This window comes from Micrasema longulum, unplaced genomic scaffold (genome assembly GCF_059751315.1).
Source record: "Micrasema longulum isolate JH-2025_06_02 unplaced genomic scaffold, ASM5975131v1 h1tg000669l, whole genome shotgun sequence".
In the NCBI taxonomy this organism is placed as follows: Eukaryota; Metazoa; Arthropoda; class Insecta; order Trichoptera; family Brachycentridae; genus Micrasema; species Micrasema longulum.
Window position 1 is genome coordinate 33,216 of NW_028277865.1, and position 21,862 is coordinate 55,077.

The 21,862-nt window shown below is 35.9% G+C and overlaps 1 protein-coding gene across 1 annotated transcript in view; it reads right to left on the minus strand.

Moving 5' to 3' along the window:
• Positions 1 to 21,862, minus strand: part of LRP1 (LDL receptor protein 1) — a gene marked incomplete at its 3' end in the record, with an annotated part of 184,689 nt that overhangs the window by 33,110 nt on the left and 129,717 nt on the right. The window contains exons 46-61 of the mRNA XM_088229426.1: positions 20,781 to 20,911; positions 19,159 to 19,363; positions 18,310 to 18,514; positions 16,060 to 16,249; positions 13,845 to 14,013; positions 13,110 to 13,201; positions 11,773 to 11,911; positions 10,748 to 10,998; positions 10,354 to 10,515; positions 8,266 to 8,382; positions 7,118 to 7,305; positions 5,826 to 6,027; positions 4,644 to 4,775; positions 2,783 to 2,948; positions 1,540 to 1,622; positions 771 to 997 (exon numbers count right to left, since the gene is read on the minus strand). Coding sequence (XP_088085552.1) covers positions 771 to 997; positions 1,540 to 1,622; positions 2,783 to 2,948; positions 4,644 to 4,775; positions 5,826 to 6,027; positions 7,118 to 7,305; positions 8,266 to 8,382; positions 10,354 to 10,515; positions 10,748 to 10,998; positions 11,773 to 11,911; positions 13,110 to 13,201; positions 13,845 to 14,013; positions 16,060 to 16,249; positions 18,310 to 18,514; positions 19,159 to 19,363; positions 20,781 to 20,911 — 2,659 coding nt within the window. The remainder of the gene's footprint in view (positions 1 to 770; positions 998 to 1,539; positions 1,623 to 2,782; positions 2,949 to 4,643; positions 4,776 to 5,825; positions 6,028 to 7,117; positions 7,306 to 8,265; positions 8,383 to 10,353; positions 10,516 to 10,747; positions 10,999 to 11,772; positions 11,912 to 13,109; positions 13,202 to 13,844; positions 14,014 to 16,059; positions 16,250 to 18,309; positions 18,515 to 19,158; positions 19,364 to 20,780; positions 20,912 to 21,862) is intronic.

A 21,862-nucleotide genomic window follows, 5' to 3' on the forward strand; every position in this document is an offset into this window, starting at 1 on the left:
TTAATGTATTTTGTTATTGTATAATTTCTTTAAAATATATATGTATTTCAAGTAATTTATAATGTTTACAGTACGAGTATATTAATATTTCATACTCGATTTTTTTGTATTTTTATTTTTAAGCACTCTTTATACCACATATATGTAAATGGCAGAAATGCCGTATATATAAAGAGATTCTTGTCAAAGTAGTATGAGAATCCTGCTCCGAAAAATCCCCATCGGATACATATGGAACGGGTCAACATCCAGGTTGTTCAGCATGGCGGTAGCCCTTCCAACAGGCAGGGTGGTCCTGTATTTCGGAATATGAAACAATCTATGCTGACGCTGTCTTAGATAATTATCAGGAACATACAAACCAATGCTCATCATAATCTCAGAATTATCGACCAAACCGCGCAACAATCGATAAAAATGTGTGGTCAAATACACATTCCTTCCCGTCTCTAAACTGTTGCAGCCAAGCATACCCTGGAGAAACTCGGTCGGGTAGAGACAAGGATAATACCCGCACTCTCTCATGTAGAGATATCTCAGAAACTTCTTTTGGATTTCCTCTCATAAGAGAGAACTTCAGTTCATGTGGCCCCCCAATCATCGAGTCACTCGCAGCCAAATGCAGATTCGATAGTATACTTAGGGACCGTCAATGTGATTAGCGCATTTGTCTCTTGGACATGGTTCACATGGGACCGTAAAACGCACTGCCCCGCCCGGTCGAGGTTCGGCGGCTCCCCTAGAGGCCAGACAGCCACACAAGGCGGTACCTGGTAAGTAGAGTTGCCGCTGGCCCCCGTGGTGTTCATGTCGCACAGCCTGCGGATGGTGGAGCCCTGGCGGTTCACGTCGGACCAGTAAATGCACTGCCCTGCCCAGTCAAAGTCCAGAGCCACAGCGTTGGTAAGGTTGTGCGCCAGAAGGGTGGCTTCCCTGGAGGCCAGATTCATCATGCGCACATAGTACCGATTCGAGAAGATCAACGAGGCCGGGGTCCCTAAAAAAAATTGAGACAAAATAAAATATGAAGCTATTGGCAAACCTTTACATATTTAAAAAAAAGATAACTCAAGGTATTAGAAGCAAACTTATAAATTTTAGCTTAAATAAAAATTAGTTATTGATGCCAAAATAAACTATAAATAAAAACCTACCTACTTAAATAATAGCGTAATTCAAAATTGTCTCTAAATCTTTCAAAAACAGATTTCAATTATACTACTTGACACCGCAAACTAAGCATTCTCCATTGAGTTGGGCAAGCATAATTAGAAATCTCACAATTCTTTTTTAAAGTTTTTCGCAAATATCTCAGTAACTCCATCGATGGACATTTCGATTTTCGTATCCATTGCGATTTTCATCATGTCCATTGATTTTGAAGAAATGTAAGCTTTATAATGTTAGAACCTAAATAAGAAATTATTGAACATTTGACGTTAGGATTTGCATCCATCTACCTCTGAGGTACAGATATTATATATGAAGTTTTAAATAAATAAATAAGTTAAGAACAATTCAGCGAGAGAGGAAACTTACTGCTATTTGCTCGGCAGGTAATTTTGTCGGGAGCAAGAGTGAATCCATCCTGACACGAGCATACGAAGCTCCCTTGGGTATTTCTGAAAAAACAAAATACACTTTTATAACTACCCTTTGAGACGATATGCAGTGGGAGAATACGTATTTAAACATTGGTTTTCTGTCGCTCTTTCACAAATGCCTCCCCGACACTGTGCGAAAAAGACAAATGTGCCATGGATTGATTATGCCTAACCAAAACTGTTTCGTTGTCCTGTTTTCAAGAGTATCAGAGTTAAATTTTCTGTGTCAGTTGACCTTTTGCGTTTTCATATTTGTATATCTGTAGAAATTATAATAGACTCCGAGGCCGAATACGATGGCTCCAACCGAGTGGTGAGTCTACTCTGTATGGAACTGGGACCATCACTCAGGTTCCAGCTCTGTTTATTTATATATTTTTTTGATCTTAAGGTAAAACTATTTATGATAGATATAGAACTGTCGAGATAGATTTCATTATTTTTAAATTCATAAATCAAAAAATTGCTAATTAAAATGATGTGCTCATTAACATTATTGATAATGGACTCAGTATTGATGTAGACATTTTTAACTGCACATTGCATTTATACAGAAAATTTATTCATCTGGTCGATTATTTGGGATAGTTGCTGAATGTGCATCTTGAGTGGCTTATGCTTTGTATATGTGCCGCATATAATGTATTTGTTTGTGTATGTTTTATATGTGCGTTCATGTGTGTGTGCGTGGATGGCTCGGAGTGTGCATTTGGTATATTTAAAAAAGCAAATGTTAATTATTCTTTTTTCACATGAGTTTCTTATTTTATTTTTTTTTTTCTCACATTTGATGTTTACATCTTTTGCATAATTTATGAAAACTTAATTGGTATTTTTATGCTAAAAAATTGTTGTTTTTAATGCTTGACTATGTTTTCTGAATAAAATAAAATAAATACCATAGGTCCGAAGACGGCAGATAAAACTGGGAGCTTTTTTTAAGAGAATTCTTCACTGACTGGACAGGATCAATTTGCCGAAATGACTATAAAACTTTTTAAAAGCCTTGAAATTCTTTTTGGAGGCCACCAGATCTGTATATCTGACGGGAACTGTAACAGATCCACAGATAGTAGCGAAAAGCTCCGTTCGGTGATCCTAGAGAGGGGGAAAGGGACAAGACCACAGGATGTGTTCAGAAGATTAGATTTTATCTAACAAAGAATTTGCAGGCTTACCTGCAGACCTGTCCGCACGGATTCTCCAGGCACTCGTCGATGTCGACGCAGAGGTGCTTGTCCTTGTTGGAGACGCGGTACCCGCGGTTGCACGAGCAGGTGTAGCCGATCTTCTCATCCTTGCAGTGGTGGGCGCACACTCCCGGAGACAGGCACTCGTTTATGTCTGAAAAAGACAAATCATTACTGGAAAATATTCTAACCTACGTGTAAAGTGAGATGGATACGATCTTTATATGCAATATTTGGTTATCACTGTAAAAATAAAACAGGATAAAATTCATGAGTTAAGTATACCGTGATAAAGAAGCTTGTGTAGCTTTGAAACCGGTCGGTTGAAAATAAGTGGTTGAGAACAAAGTTATTTTATTAAATAATAATACACTGACAGCGTTGATTTAGTAGTATACCTATAGTCCTTAAAATATAGCTTGATTAAAATGATAGCTGCCTAACAAATGTCAATAGTGATGGGAAATTACTGATCACTGATCATGTACCGATCAAATCGATTTTATCAGTTTTTTATGCAAACATGAAACTCTGTTTCCAAAAAATTGATACAAAAACGCAAAAACAAGCCTATTATAGAGTGTAAAAGACAATTATTTGCCAAAAATTATGACATTTTTACTTTTTTCATGAACAACATCAAACGAATTATTTTTTTATTCGATCAATTTACATTGATCAATTTGTCCCATCTCTATTTTTGCAAAATGATGTAACCTTGTAAGAACGTCATTAATAATTAGGTTTATTTTAGTATTTTTGTTTGTTTTAAAGCTGATTTTATATATTTATGTTAATTTATACGTCAATTATGAACGCTATCTTCATCCGTACATATCGAGACAGTATAAACTAACGTCGATATTTATCAACAATGTTTTGAGTTTGTCCAAATTTTTGTAGACAAGAACTGGATTCAACCCCTTAGGGAGCTGTTAGTCAGGTTTCAGCTCTTTAAATGCACAAACAACGACAGATGGAAGAATTGAAGGAATATAGATGCTCAAATATAGGCTGAGTGGTGAATGTTACACAGTGTGTAAAGTGGCCACATACACATGGATATAAAACAAGAAATAAAAATGAAGTAAGGCTGCCATTTCGTAAGAAGACAAAGACACAGAACTCGTCGATGCACCGAGCTGTACAGTTATATTATAAGGAAATACTTTTAGAAATAAGAGAACAAAAAAATATTATTTCATTTAAATGTTAGTTAAAAAACATGCGTTTAGCAGATAAGTTAGTTTTCAAAAAGTAATCTTATTCGAGTTGGCTTTATAGAAGTGTGCGTATATTGTTTAGAAATGTTGATAATTAGTATATGTTTTAATAATAATTAGATATAAGTTAATATTAGGACATTCAATTATTATGTTTGTACTATTTTATGACTAAAAAAAAATATTTATAAAAAACAGCCAATGACAGATCATAAGCCCTGTAAATGCCTAGACTTCCATATTCCCTTCTTAAAAATTGTTTCCCTCTGTTGCAAAAATTTTTTATTTCTCATTTCCACCTAAGAGCTTTATATATTTTGTTAATCTTTGTTTTTAATTTTTGTATAAAATTGTAAGATTCAATATGTCTATGTATTTATAATTTTCTCAAACTGAACGGTTTGGGTAGGTAGGAAGAAATTGCCTTAAGGCAATATGCCCGCCCTTATATGTATATTTATTGTATATGTATATAAAGTGTCAAATAAATAAATAAGAGCAGCCATCAAGTGGAAAAATCACTCATCTGAAATGTATTTTTGATCAGCCCGGGTATGAATAAGAATGAAAATAATACTAAATAAAACAACTTTGATAAAAACTTACTTTTAAAAAATAATACTCACTGCATTTGGTCTCGTCACTGAAGTCGCCACAGTTGTTCACTCCGTCACAAAGCTGCGTAATATTGACACAGTAATTGTTGGTGCAAAGGTACTCCGTGCGTTCGCACGGACCCAGTTCCTTGTTCATCTTGGCTGGAATGAATAAACAACTCATTGATTTCTAACTAAAGAACTCTTTAAAAAAAATAAACAATTCTATGTTAACGAACTTTTTCTACTAGAATCTTTAAAATTTATTCATAAGTTAGCCACTGATTTCATTGTACACAAAGAATTTAAACTTGAAAAAAATTGTAGTAAACATGGACATAATACAAGAATAATCGAGACTAATAAATCAGAGACTGAAACTATACAATAAACTACCAGACAAAACTAAACAAAAGACTCAGACAAACCTTTCAAAAGATGTAAAAAATATTATAATCAACAACAGAGTATGAATAAAAAATTATATATTATTTTTGTGCACTATCGACCCTGTATTTTCAAGTTTTGAGTCAAGTATTTTCTGATTAACAATATTTTGAGTTTGTCCAAATTATTGTAGACAAGGACTGGATTTGACTCCCTGGGGAACTGTTTACAAAAACATATTACAACAGAGATGAAGAACATTTAAGAGAAGGTAATACTTGGCTTATGACCTGTCAATTGCTGGTTTAAGTGGCCACTTCACACACTGTGTAGCATTCACCATTCTGCCCATATTTGAATATTTATATTCCTTCAATTCTTTCATCTGTTGATGTTTGTGAAGTTAAAGAGCGAAAACCTTTATTTATGCGGGTGAGATTCATCTAATTTTATTATTTCACAGCCACACTAGACAACGCCTGAAAATGTTATTTTTTAAATTTCTATACTTCTTCATGGACTAGGTGGATTTATCATCAATATTTTGAGTTTTTCCAAATTTTTGTAGACAAGGATTGAATTCGACTCCCTGGAGAGCTGTCGATTGTTTATAAAACAAATTTAATCAATAAAAATAAAAAAAATGTTTTTAGGCCCTCTTGAAATTCTGTTTTTTTAAGTTAACTCTTATTTTATCGGACATGCAATATGGGGGTAAAAAATCAAGTCTGCGTGTCAAGTAGCATCAACCCCCCTCACCCCTCACTCCATTACTCCACAAACACGCATAAAATATATTTTCGTTTATAACGCGAGATGTCTCACCGCACATGTGCGGATCCTCGTCGGAGCCGTCCTCGCAGTCCTTGAAGCCGTCGCAGGCCCACTGGTCCAGCACGCAGCCCCCGGAGCGGCAGCGCATGCGGCCGGGCCGGCACGCCTCCCCGCCGCCGCCGCCCGCCCCCGTGCAGTCCGCCGGCTCGTCCGTGTGGTCCGCGCAGTCGTAGTCCCCGTCGCAGTAGAAGTGCTGAGGAGAAGAGAGACATTCCACCCGCTTATTTTGGCAAATAGGTTAATAAGTCATTGATCCTTAGAACTCTTTCGGGAGGAGACACCAGCCATTTTCCTTAATGTAATTTATAGGTTTAAATCATGATAACGCCCACACAACATTATTGTTGAAGAAATAATCATTGACTTCCTGAAGAACATTCCCAAAGATAAAAAAGCTTTCTTTTCTTACATGTTGATTATTTTTATTCATTTTTGTTTTTAAGTTTTAAAATTTTTATTAATATACTAGCGGACCCGACAGACGTCCTGCCCGAACTTTAGCTTGCCTGCTATTAGCTTGGAAAAAAACTTTTAATTGATAAGTAGGTACCTAGCTACTTGTTTGTGATTAAATTCCAAAACTAAAAATTGTTAGTATTGGATTTAAGTAGGTACCTAGGTACTTGCTTATTGTTGAATTCCAAAACATGAAATAAATATTTTTTCAAATATGGCATTCTTTTTGCAAACGTCAAACTCCGGTCGTCTCACCAACAAAGGGGTGTACTTATGTAAGAATACGTTTTTTTTCAATGTATTGAATTTAATATTATTTTAGTATTGCCAAATATCCAGTAAAAAGAAATAAATGGGAAGAAATTCTAAGGAATTTAAGAAAAGAACCTGATTGGAATCCATAAAAAGCAAATGTTTTTAAACATTCAAAAACAAACTTTTTTTATACACAAAAAAAACAACATCTTTCCATTTTATGTAAATGCATTTTCCTCGAATGCATCCCTGGTGATCGATGAATAAAACATTTATGCTCCTAACTTCTTTTTTACACATTAGATTGGAGATTTTAATATCTACAAACACGCACAGCGCAAAGATCTATATTTATCTGAAAACCGCACGTAAATTGGTTAAGCCGTTTAGGAGGAGTTCGGTGACATCACACGTAAAGAGGAATTATATATATATAGATATTATGCAATGTTGACTACCAACATAATTTAGTATAATTCTGATTCTAACAGCGGAATTAAAATAATGAATATTCAGGGATACCAGTGATTGAAAAATAAACTCGCCGTTTTCAATTAAGTCCGGCAGTTTACCTTGGGTATGCAGAGCCCGTCCTTGCACTGCAGGCTGTCGGGCAGGCAGGGCGAGGGCCGGCAGTCGGCCTGCGCGCCCTCGTCCTCGCCGCCCGCGCAGTCACTCTGCTGGTCGCACACCCACGCCACGGGGATGCAGCGCGAAGAGTTGCCGCAGCGGAACTCCTCCGCGGAGCAGTTCCTCTCCACTGAAATACACCGGAGATTGTACTCGAGGCATTCCGACAGGAATATAGAGTAAAAACGTATTTACTTTTTTAATTGACAACCGGACTCTCCAAATCCGCAAAATTAAAAAATTCCCATTATTTTTTTAACACACCTCGAACATTATGGCTGTTGTAGTCTTACGTATGAGCATGCCAAAAGACTAATTTCAGACTTTTAGATCTAAGACAAATATATTGTTTTCAATGATTAAAATATATATTTAAGAACCAAAATTGATTTACAGGTAATTCAAATAGATCAAGTCAAAGAAGGAATTGTGTGTTAGAAATACCACATTGTAAAACGAGGCTCGCACAGAGACATGCATATTTTATAGGCCCAAAAATTTTTAATTCTTATTTTACTGATAATATTTTATCGATTCCAAACTTTAAAAATTTTCCTTCTTTTAAAAAACATGCACTATCCTGGATTCAAACTAAAGATATAAACTCTTTTTTTCTTTGATTTATTTTTTGTGTTTTTTAAAAATATTTTTTATTTCCTTTTTTAGTTACTAGAAAAAAAAAATACCATATTATCTTTTACGGAATATTTTATTTTTTCTTTCTTATGTTACACAAATATATTATAACTGTCCATTATTTATTATAGGAGCAAAAATTCATTAACATTTTTTTGTATACCCACGAACAGGCCATGCCTTTGTGGGATTTTTTTGATTACTATTTTTACTATTAATATGTATTTCATTGCTATGTCATTATGCTTTATTTTTTTTATACTCTGTTTTATCACATTTGTTTATTGTAAAAAACGAAAAAATTTCAAAAAAAATTAAAAAAAAAAAAAAACAGAAAACTGTTACCGTTTGTTAAAAGATTTCTTTTTTAAATTTATGACTGATTTTTTGTTCAGTTTCACACTCAGCTTTGCTTATTGGACTGGTAATTTATCAGTCTACTGTTAAAACTTACTGCAGTGCTGAGTCTCATCAGAGCCATCCGTGCAGTCGGGGCTGCCATCACACTGCCAAGTTGCGGGAATGCACTCGTTGTTGCTGCAGGTGAACTGCTCCTTATGGCACTGGTGCTCTAGAACGAGAAGTTGTCGTGACAAGAAGGAATTTGATGTGTGTATCGAGGTTACCATTGCTCTCCATCATCTAATGAAACGCAGCGGAATCCAAGCGAGATTTATTACTATTTAAAGCCCTTGCAGTGGGCTGCAGATTAAATAAACGCCTTGCTAAAATTAACCTTTCTGAATCTTCTAGATGTAGGTTCTACGGTGTATTTATTTATTTAAAACTTCAAGTACAAAGAATAAGTACTTTGGCAGACTTATTGCTTAAAGCAATATCTTCCAGCCGACCAAAAGACCGACTGGTCGAAAGAAGAGTTGGTCGAAATTTTATACAAAAAAAATATCAAAAGATGCATACATAAAATAAAAATAATCCAATTAATTAAAACTAACAGCTGTTTTTTAATTGGGAGATAAGGCTTAAGGCTTGCACATATTAACTATTTTTGAAAAAAGTATTTTTTTATTTATTTAACATTTTGTACATAATGTTATTTGTACATTTGCGGGCTTATTGCCAAATGGCAATTTCTTCCAACCAACCAATAAAATAATAGTTTTATTTTTATAATTCAAGTTACAGAACATATTCAATAGAAATAAACGTATTTGTTTATAAATTATCTTAAATCAAAACTATTACTCAATGGGGAAAAGGAAAAAAAGAGGAAAAGGGAAATGAGGAGAGATAAAGGAAGAGAAAGGAGATGTTTCTTCAGACGTGATTTAAACAGAGATAATGTAGTAACATCTTTGATGGTGGATGGGAGATGATTCCACAGTCGTTATACATATTAAATGATGAGGAATGTGGAATCAGATAATGAGTTTGGAAGGAGAGAGAAAGCGGAACCGAGGAAAGAAAAAGGGATAAAAACAGTAAAAATTCAGGGAGTTCAGGATTCTGGGGATATATAATAATGTTTCAAGCGTTTCTTGAAGGTGACTAGAGAAGGTGCATTTTTTATATGAAGAGGTAGCTCATTCCAAAGTCTAGAAGCTTGAAAGGAAAAAGAATATGAATCGGGTTGTGGTCCCGCGGCTAGTGTCTCGGACTCACGGCTCAAAGGTCCGTGGTTCGAATCCCACTTGATTCCCATTTTCTAATAGCGAGTTATTTACAACTCGTTGAAAACTACCCTCAAATTTAAATATTTGGGTATGCTGACAGAACGCATTAAGTCAACAGGCTTTATATCTTTCAAATGTTTTTAAATATAGGTGCAAGATGTTGAAATCAAATTTTATGCTATGGCTAGAATAAAGATTACTGTTTTAAAGCTTTAAAAAAAATTCAAATGAATTGTGGCAGAAATAACACGCCAGCTTTAGTTAAACAACCCCTCACTTTTACTTACCTCTAGTAAGTAAAAGAGTGATGTAGGAAATTCCGAATGGTATAATTGTATTACTATTTATTTATTTATTTGACACTTTATTTACATATACAATAAATATACATATAAGGGCGGGCATACATATATATACTTAAGGCAATTTCTTCCTACCTACCCAAACCGTTCAGTTTGAGAAAATTATAAATACATGGACATATTGAATCTTACAATTTTATTCAAAAATTAAAAGCAAAGATTAACAAAAATAAATATATATATAAAAAAAAAAATAACACTGTACTATGAAGAGAGGAAAGGGGGTGGGAAGGAAAGAAGAAGGATAAAGGAACAATTTAAATATTTAGATAGTGACATTTCAATCTTGACTTAAATGTAAATAAAGAAAGGGCGTCTCTAACATTAGTGGGTAGATTATTCCTATATATTATATATATTAGTGGGTATATTAGAAAGAGGAGGCAAGAAAATTAGAGCGATGACTAGGTATTAAAAGGGTTCTCTCGTTACTAGAACGAAGAGATAGTCCATGTTGTGAAAGAGGTTGGATGAGCTCTCTGAGATAAACAGGCGAAGTGGGATTATTTAAAATATTGTGAAACTACGCATTGTTAAATCACTCACTGCAGCCAGCCTCGTCAGAGCTGATACCATCGGGGGACTGGTCTCCATCGAAACAATCATCGTCACCATCGCAGCGCCATAGAAGATTGATGCACACTCCAGGATTATCAGAGCATGCGAATTTATTCTCCGGACACTTGGAGGGCTTGGGAGTCGTAGTCACTGGAAAGAGTTTTATTTAGAATTAATTAGGGGGCATATTTATCAATATTCTATATTTTTTAATATGGAATAAAGAACAAAAAATAAATTGTTAGGCCCCAAGACGAGATATTTTTAATAATCCGAGATCCTAATCAACAGAACCCTGAGGGCGGATCGAATGACGAATTTGCTAGTTTATAAGTCTGCAATACCGGACTGTTTCCTTGTAGTATTAAATACAATATCTTACCGGTGCAATTGGCTTCGTCGCTGTTGTCCAGGCAGTCGTTGTGGCCGTCGCAGATCCAGGCCGGGTGGATGCAGGGCGAGGTGTGCTCGCAGCGGCGCAGGGGGCGCGCGTCCCCGGGGGGCAGCACGCGTGCGCTCACGGCCCCCGCCGGACACGGGCCCAGCGCGCAGTCCCGCTCGTCCGAGGCGTCCGGGCATTCGGCCTTCAGGTTGCAGACCAGCAGCGCGTTGATGCACTGTCCGGTGCCACACCTGGGACGAAAACGTGATCACAAATATTACTCTGTCTAAAAAAATAGCAAAATCAGTTCAGTTTTGAGGTGCGGAAAACGGTACAGCGAAACGTCAATTTTGTCTATTCTAACAAAAGGTCTGAAAAGCAGTTGTCTTTTTCAAGACAGTGACAGGAAAACAATGTTCGAACAACTATTTATCAAAATTCTCTGTCCTCACAATTTATGAAAACCAAAACACAAAAATAACAATGTATACGTACATATCTAATTTGGACCAAATACAATAATTGATACCAGACTTTCGATTGTGTTCATTTAATCTATTTAGACAGAACTCAAATCTAGCAATAGCAAAGCATTGCCGGGTTCAGTTCGTATTATATAATATTTAAAAAATATAAAAAATTATTATCTACAGAAATTCAGAAATCGAATTGCACTATTATTGGGTGAATTCTGACTTGCATTTGTACGGCTTCTGGGTGTGTAAAACAGTGCGTGAGATCTCGCTCTAGTATAATTATTGGGAATATACAAACTGATCTCTTTCAGTATATTTGGAGTATATGTACTTCCAGCTTACACAAATGTGTCGTAATCCAGCATCCCTGCTAGAAATAATGATAGATACAAGGAATGATGGATATGATCTATCGATATATAGACACACCAGCAAAGTTCTGCTTGTCTATAATCCAAAAGATATGAAAATAATTTTTAGATATTACATTCTTTTGAATTTCTGCTAGTTTAGAATGTTTTGTACATACGCAATAGGTGGAATGTTTACCTGAAGAAGTCATCCTCACAGGGGCAGTTGAGTTCGTCGGAGCCATCGTCACAGTCATTCTCCTTGTTGCAAACCTGAGTCTGGTGGACACAGCGGCTGTTGGTACATTGGAAGTAGTCCTGGGGGCACTTGCGAGTAGCTACAATCATAACATAATAACATATACAGTAACTATGATATATTCTAACTATAAATATTCAACTGTAATGAGAAACAACGTTTTGAGTTAGTCCAAATTTTTGTAGACAAGAACTGGATTCAACCCCCTAGGGAGCTGTTAATCAGGTTTCAGCTCTTTAACTTCACAAACATCAACAGATGGAAGAATTGAAGAAATATAGATGTTAAAATAAAGGTAGAATGGATAATGTTACACAGTGTGTAAAGTGGCCATTTAAACCAGCCAATGTCAGGTCATAAGCCCTGTAGATGTCTTGACTTCTATACTCTCATCTCAAAAATATTCTCCATCTCTGTTAGACCGGATCTTGTCTCGAGGTAGTAATTATTATTTTTTTGTCCTAGCTTTAATTTTATTTAGTTGTATTTTATTTTATTAGTGCCTGTATTTATTATAAGAAATTGTATTTACCATCGTTAGAATGGACTGCATAAGTCCGTCAAATAAATAAATAAATAATATGTTAATATTAATGAGAAAGGCGGCATATGGGTGTGAGGCGTTAACACTGACAGTAAAGATGGCTGAAATGCTGGACACTTTTGAACGAAAAGTACTCAGAAGAATCTGCGGACCAGTGAGAGAGAATAATCAGTGGCGCATTCGGTTTAACGAAGAACTTTACAATATATACCAGGCCCCGAGCATCTCGGCACATATGAAGATGCTTAGATTACGATGGGCCGGACATGTACAGCGAATGCCTGACTCACGTGTCCCCAAAACAATAATGTGCGGACACCCGGGAGGAAAGAGATTAGTGGGAAGACCCAGGCTGAGATGGGAGGATGAAGTGAGAAAGGATGCAGCGCAGTTTCTCCTGGTGGCAAATTGGAAGACGGCGGCTGAGGACCGACAGAGTTGGAGGCGAAAGTTGCAGGAGGCCAAAGCTCGATATGGGCTGTAGCGCCATCGGAGAGAGAGAGAGATTAATGAGAAAGTTCAATGGTTTTTTTACATTTTTTTATTTGTTATTAGACTATCAAGCTGTAAAAAAAATATATATTTATTTATCGTATTATCATCGCTATGATTTTTCAAAGTTTTGTAATTTTGAAAACCCCCACTGACACATCATCACCCAGAGTTCAGTTCGGTGTACAAGCGTTCAGCATTTATTGAACTTGTACATGCGTGAAGCATTTATTAAACTTACAGCAGTAATTTTCTTCTTCATCACTTCCATCGCCACAGTGCTTTATGCCATCACAAGTAGACTCCATGGATATACAACCGCCAGAGGCACATCTGCAAGGGAAATTACATTTAAATCAAAACTCTTTTGGTGGGCTACATTAGCTTTGTCACACCCTGTCTAATAATTGTAGGTTAATAAAATAAAAATTAGTTAGAATCAATCTCCGAAATGCAGTGTGTCTTTTTCATCCGCTACGTGTAAGTAAGGCGATCAGTCTTACCCTTTAGGTGTCAGTTCAGGAGCAATGAAATATTGCAGTGTAGAACCACGTTTAAAATAAATAAATCACATCACCCTGCCAGGAATCAAACCAAGGGCCTCGAGCATGGTAGGAGAAGTGGGAGCCATTAAATTGAAAAACACTCGTCCGTGATTCTGGTTCTATTTTACACTCAGAACTGTAATTGAACGTAGTTTTGCAGAAAGCAGCCAGCCATAGAAAAGTGAAACTGAGACAATAACACGTTTGTGAAAAGAGTGAATAGTCAAATCTACACAACAGTTGGAATGATGTAATAACTTACATTTACATATAAGTTATGAATTTAAAAAATACTTGGTACACTTCCTTTTATTTATTTTGACCAATTAGCGCTTTCACCCTCTAATGGGCATCTTCAGACCGAAGATTAAGTGCTTATGCATTTAAACTACTCCCACACCTAGGGGTAAAACAATGATCGAGTTACTAACTGGAAAGTGAGTTCCTTGAACGGGCATAGTAGAGTCTCGTCCACACAGCGCTGGCTGTCCGTGGACAGGACCTTCCCGGCTGAGCAGCCGCACACCGGGCGCCCCCGGGGGTCCACACTGCACAGCTCGGAGCAGCCGCCATTCAGCACGTAACAGGGATTCAGCATACCTGGGAAAGAGACAGACGGAACGGACAATGTAGTATTGATGATATTTTTAATAATATTTATTTCAATGCTGTAATTATTTTTACAACATTCTTAGAGAAACAAATACGTTGAGAGAAAAAATAAAGTAGAAACAGAAATACATAATAAAAAATAAAAACTTGTTTGAAGCACTAACTTTGTGGTAATTTATTATAATAAAATAAATATAAAACAACTTTGTTTTTAACCGCTTTTCCACTGACCAGTTTCAAAGCTACATATTCTTCTTTGTCAAGGTATACTTAACTAATGGATTCTATCCTATTTTATTTTTACAGTAATAACTAAATATTACATTATTGATACATATGGAGCTAATAGGTCTAACAAGAGCTAATAATAAGCTAATAAGTAAACCAGTTAGTAGGAAATATAAAAAATAAGTGGTTAAAAAACAAAGTTGTTTCAAATTAATTTAAATTTAAGCAAGAAAAAAAATGTAAAACTAAGGAAAACGCTAAAGTGAGGAAATTAAAAATGTATGGAAAAAATAGGAATTACATAAAAATAAAATTGATTTGCTACACTATACTTCTAGAAAAATTGAAATTAGCTAAAAATATTTTTATATTCTTTCAAACAAAAATATGTAATCTGGTTTTTTTATTTGATTAAAAAACAGCGTGTTAAAATTATTTTATGTGTAAATAAAAAAAAACTAAAATAGAATTTTGAATTTGCATAAAATAACACGCAATAATTTTTCCCCTAAATGTTGGGAAATTTTATTTATACTGAATCACTTTTTTTCTATGGCATCACTAAAAACAGCTGTCATATAGATCGCGCCAAAATTATTTCCACTTTTATGACAACTTTTTAAACCATATTATTTATAACTTTAAATATTTCTGTTATGTTTTAAACATCACAATTTAATAATATTGAAACTTTATTGTTTCTAAACGTTTGTCAACTTCGTATCATGATTTGTAAAAGTCAATATTACGTTTTTGTTCAAAGGAAAACTAAAATTAACCCGAAAGGAAGACACTTAAACAAAAAAGGTCAATTACACTGAACCTGCTCTGAATTTAGGTTAAGACAATAATTTATCCTTTATTAGTTGTTTACCTTTTTTTTATTCTTCATTTGCGTGGCACACGCGGTGGCGCTCAGGCCGCGGCATCATTATTACGACATAATTTTGCCTTTTTTGACACATCAAATGAATTCCGAAATTTTTAAACGTAAAACCTGGGGTGATGAAAAATGAAAAAAACGTTAATTAGGGGGAATATTTGTAGGAGAATGTATAAAGAAAAATGGGTCCTGAACATTTCGGTACAAAAAGCGGGAAAATGTAAAATCAAGGAACGTTAAAACGAGGTTTTACTGTACATAAATAAAGTTGATTCGCCGTATCTTTTACAAAATACTGGTTTTCGTTGTCCTCTTTGCTATACCTGATTAAATTCCTTGTAAAAACAATTATACCTTGAATTCATTCATTAGACGTACCTGTAGAAATTATAATGGACTCAGTATTGATGTAGACATGTTTGACTGCACGTTGCATTTGTACAGAAAATTTCTTCATGGGGTCATTTATTTGGGATAGTTGCTGAATGTGCATCTTGAGTGGTTTATGCCATGTATATGTGCCGCATGTAATGTATATGTTTGTGTATGTTTTATATGTTCGTTCATGTGTGTGTGGATGGCTCGGAGTGTACGTTCGGTATTTTTATTTATTACCTCTACGGAAAACGCAAATGTTAACAATTATTCTTTTCTCACTTGAAATTCTTATTTATTTATTTTTTTTGCCACATTTAATGTATTTATCTTTTGCATAATTTATGAAAACTTACTTGGTCTTTTTATGTTAAAGAATTGTTGTTTTTCATACTTATTATGTATGACTGTATGTTTTCTGAATATTTTTTTTTTAAATGTGGTATATCAGGGGATCATGATTTACTGTGTACTGCGGTATTTTATTTTGATTTAATTTCAGGTTATGTAAGAGGATACCTCATTATCAAAAATATTTTAATACTCACAGTTATCGGTGTCGTTAGCGATGGCCACAATTCCCATAGGACGGGGCACGTACTTGCGCAGCATGGCCGTTCTAGTCCCGCTGGCCTTGTCCGTGCGTATAACCGCGTGTAGCACCCAGTCCGTCCAGAAGATGTAGTCTCCGTACACGGCTAGGTCGAACGGGTGGGCCGGTGTTCCAGTTGTGATCACCTAGGGAGAAAATATAACATGAAAACGGCGTACAAATATTCGGGATATTTGTTTATTGACCAACCAATAAAACAAACAAACCATCACACGCTTTAAACTTATAATATATTAAACCTAACACCGATTTGAGTCTACTGAACACTTTATTTTATTTTTACAAATATAAAAACAAAAATTTCGTGACAATTGTTTCGCCTTGTTAGGGCATTTTCAAACGAATGTGAAGATCAGACGGATTGAATGTCCTTATACAGTTATATAATTCAAGGTACTTAAAGTAACAAATAAAAATAATCTTATGAACTACAGCATGTATATTAATAATAATTGCGGAGAAAACCAATAGTTAACGGCAAGGCTAAGTGTTTAATAGGTAATGGGGAATTTAGGTCAACAATATTTGAGTATGTCCAAATGCTTGCAGACTGGCTGGATTTCCTCCCTAGGGAGTTATTCATATTAAAATTTATTTTAACAGAGAGGGAAAACATTGTTGATAAGGGAATATGGAAGTCTAGGCATTTACAGGGCTTATGACCTGTCGTTGGCTGGTTTAAGTGCCCACTTTACACACTGTGTAACATTCACCGCCCATGTTTGAACATCCGCATTTCCTCAACTCTTCCATCTGTTGACTTTTGTGAAGTAAAGGAGCTGAAACCTTTATTACGTGGGTGAGATTCATCCGGCTGAACCAAATCACCTACTAGGCAACGCCAGAAAACAATTTTCCAATTTTTATACTTCTTCTTTTACCAGGTTTGTGTGTTTTCCCTATGTTTTCATGTTTTCAATGTTTTCCCTCTCTGTTAAAATAAATTGAAATGGGAATTTAGGTATTTATATTTGAATTTCGGAAAAATTTATAACAAAGTAAGTATTTAATGACATACATATATGTATTGTAAGATAATTAATGAAGCTTTATAGTTTTATATCTTTAGATAATATTGTGGAAAATATGTCAAAAAAATGTGGAAAATAATAATAAATAGATTATTATTCTTTGTTACTTAAGTACCTTGAATTATATCACTATATAAGGACATTCAATCCATCTAATCTTCACATTCGTTTGAAAATGCCCTAACAAGGCGAAACAATTGTCACGAAATTTTCGTTTTTATATTTGTAAAAATAAAATAAAGTGTCCAGTAGACTCAAATCAGTGTTTGATTTCTAATATTATAAGTTTAAATATGGAGTTCTACAAAATAAACACCAAATCACCAATCACCAATCATACATCTTCTTGTGAACGCCAGCCAATTACTCCGACTGTTGACATGTGCGTCATCTTTAAGTAGGTATTTATTGAATTTGGTGATGCTTTGTCTTCCTCGTTTTCTGCATCCATCAACATTCACATTGAAAATCCTTTTAGCTGTTCTTTCGCTGTCCATTCGCTTTGCGTGTCCAAACCAAATTTCTTGATTTTATTTTTATTTTATTTCATTCAGAAAACATACAGTCATACATAATAAGTATTAAAAACAACATTTTTTTAACATAAAAAAAACCAATTAAGTTTCCATAAATTATGCAAAAGATATAAACATTAGATGTGACAAAAAAATAAATAAATAAGAAATTCAAATAAGAAAAGAATAATTGTTAACATTTGCGTTTTCCATGGAGGTAATAAATTAAAATAAATAAAAATACCGAATGCACACCCCGAGCCATCCACGCACACACACATGAACGCACATATAAAACATACACAAACATATACATTACATGCAGCACATATACATAGCATAAACCACTCAAGATGCACATTCAGCAACTATCCCAAATAATCGACCCCATGAAGAAATTTTCTGTATAAATGCAACGTGCAGTTAAAAATGTCTATATCAATACTGAGTCCATTATCAATAATGCTAATGAGCAAATCATTTTAATTAGCAATTTTTTTAACTAATGAATTAAAAAATAATTAAATCTATCTCGACAGTTCTGTATCTATCATAAATAGTCCTAAGATCTAAAAAAAAAAAGAAAAAGCACAGCTGAAATCTGAGTGATGGTCCCAGTTCCATACAGAGTAGACTCACCACTCGGTTGGAGCCATCGTATTCGGCCCTTTCGATCTTGTCCAGCCGGGCGTCGGCCCAGTAGAGCTTCTGCGCGCGGTGGTCGAGGGTGAGGGCGTTGGGCATGCGGATGTCCGTGGTGATGATGGCCTCCAGCTGGAACCCGTTGCTGTGCGCTCGCTGGATGCTCGGGGACTGGTAGTTCCAGTTGGTCCAGTAGATGCGCCTGCAAACAACAATCAGACGGTGAAACCACGATGAACAAAGCCCTCCGCTCAGCAGCCAGGCTCCTTAAAAACCTGGGCTTGGAGAGCGAGAATCAATTGACGGGGACAAGTCACAATAGATCTGCGGGGTTCATAGTCCATAATCGATGACACACACGTGCTAAAACGTTTCACTTGAACTAGTGCGATGACCGAAGAAAGCAATGTTATAATTTTCCATACAATCCAATATAACATATAATTATTATTATGGATAACTTATATAGCGCCATTTTTATAATATAATACCTCAAGGGCGCTATACATAGTAATTGAGGCCGATATGTAGATCATATGACATAAAGGAGGCAGATACTTATGTCATGTGACTTGTAAGAGGAGGCGGATATGTAGATCATGTGATATAAAGGAGGCAGATACTTATGTCATGTGACTTGTAAGAGGAGGATGATATGTAGATCATGTGACATAAAGGAGGCAGATACTTATGTCATGTGACTTGTAGGAGGAGGACGATATTTGGTTTTGTGACTCGTAAAAGGAGACAGATAGGTTGTGTGGGTCATAAGCGGGGGAGATACTTAGGTTGTGTGGCTCGTAAGAGAAGGCAGATACTTAGATGGTGTAACTGAATAGGACTTACTGCAGGCAACTGTCGACGGCAATTCCACGGGGCTTGTCGTTGGTCTCCAGGCGTATGACACGCTGCACCAGCGAGTGATTGGATGGAGTTCGCGGCGCAAACACAGCAGACAGGTTGACCTTGTTGATGGTAGCATCATTGTTACACGTCCAGTACAGGTGGCCCGTTATCTGGTCGTAGGCCAAACCTTCCACAGATCCTTGCTCTGCGGACAAAAATGATTCAATGTTCAATTGGGGAAATGGATTATGGTCCCGGAATTAGTGTCAGACTCCGGATTGGGAGGTCCGAAGTTATTCAACTGGTTATTCGTGACTTCAAGAAAATGACCCTTAAACTGAAAAATGTAGATAAATCATTAGAAAGCAAGTATTTCAAAAAGGTCATGCAAAACAGCAAATGTCACACATTTTATTTAATATTCATAAAAATTTTAATTTCTATATGTGTTTCTTAAAAGACACAAATAATAATTTGTTGTAACAAAGAGGAAAAACATTTTTGAGAAGGGAATATGGAAGTCTGGGCATTTACAGGGCTATGAACTGTCATTGGCTGGTTTAAATGGCCACTTAACACACTGTAACATTCAAAATTCAGAGTTGAGGAAATGTGGATATTTAAACATTGTCAGAATGTGGCTACTTAAACCAGCCAACGACAGTTCATAAGCCCTGTAAATGCCTAGACTTCCATATTCCCTTCTAAAAAAGTTTTTCCTCTCTTTTGCAACCAATCTCTCCAAGAAATCCAGCCTCACTGTAAACATTTGGACATACTCAAAACATCGTTGAATACAAATAATAGTAAAGCCGAGGTATTCACTTTTTGGAAAAATTGTTGGTTTGCGACATTTGAGGATTTGAAACAAGGTCTTCAATTCATATCCGGTGAAAGATTTATTTGAAATGGTATTAATAGGATATTTACAAATGGTTTTAAAATGATCAAGCATGTGACCATAGAATTAAGAATAGTCCAGAGGGAGCCTGTTTGAACTTTGAGCTTGAAATAAAATTTTATTTTACATAAAACGTATATCTTTATGTCATGTTCAAAAATATTTTATGTTTTAAAGATAATATCGGTCAAATGTCCACCACGGCGTTGTTTAATCCAACAGGTCCAATTTTTGTCAATTCTCGCATCAGATGAGCAAAGTAGCGCGAAAAATTTGACTCCCCTGGCAACACTAGAAAAATGTCCATTTTGTTTTCGTTGACAATCTGACAGATGGACAAATAATCACATTTTTAAGTAATGCATCTGCTACTTACACATGAAATGTGATCCCATCCTGTTTCTTTTTGATCCCAGCAGTATCTCTACACTTTAAAATGACACAGCTCGGCATAGTTGAATTCAAATTGGGAGTTGTGTACTAAACGACGTCTATAAAGAAACTAATGGTCAAAACGTAAAACTATTTGATGTGCGTACGAGGTTTTTGGACTATTTTTACTTCTAAGCATGCGACCTTAGTTTTTGGGCATAAGAATCAAAGAAGTGAATCAGAGAGGAAAATTTTGCATAAAACTGCACACTGACACAAACTAGACTGATGAACTGGACAATCGATACGTCCAGTATTGACTTATATTATATTGAGTGTGAAAACTTACGATCCACAATAACAGCGTGGCCCGTCCCGTTGAAGAACACCGTGTTTATGGTACCTTTCTGGATGTCAGAGTAAAAGAGGCGGGAACTTTTGTAATCAAACGACAGCCCGATAGCATTCCGCATTAATTCTCTGCAAGTAAAATAAACAAATAAACATTACAAGTATAGGAAAGCAAACTTTGCTACTGTGTCTATATCTAGAACACAATTTTAATATATGAGGGTATTAGAAGTAAGCACAGAAATCTCTGTTGAAGGAGTTACTGAGATATTTGCAAAAATACTTTGAAAAAGAATTGTAAGATTTCTAATTATGCTTATGTTGGCCGTGTGTGATCTGACATTGTCGTGCAGCAGGTAGACTCCCCTTGTCAGCATGCCTCTCCTCTTGTTCTGAATCGCCCTCCGCAATTTTTTTAGGGTTGAAACCCTGTGAGCAGTATGTTGCAGAGTTGATGGTCTCCCATTGAGGCATATATTCAATTAAAATTATGCCTTGACAGTCCCAAAACACGGATGCCATGAATTTCTGGTTGAAATTGTGGTTTTGAACTTTTTGGCGGAGGGTGAAGAGGTGTGACGCCACTGTTGAGACTGCCTTTTGGTTTCAGGCGTGCAGTGTGCAACCCAAGTTTCATCTCCAGTAACCATGGAGTGGAGAAATTCATCTCCATGGATCTCCGTTGGTCTGTCAGCTGTTTTGGAACCCACCTCGCGGACAGTTTCCGATATTCGAGGGTTTCTGTGATGGTTTCGTGTAGTGGAGATATGGAGATTTGCGAAAACATCGCAGAAAGTTCATCCACGGTGAATCTGCAATCGTCACGAAGCGCAATTTCAATTTTTTTCACAATTTCGTCAGTCACAATTGACGGTCTTCCACTCCTCTGATCATCATGCACAGAAGTATGACCATTTTTAAACTCGCTACACCACTTGTACACACTCGTACGATTCATGGCTTTATCATCATATGCAGTTTTCACCTCAATATAAACCTCAACTGGAGGATTTCCCTTTCAAACGAGATAACGGATGACGCCGCGTATTTTGCACTTGGCGGGAAATTGCATTGACATTT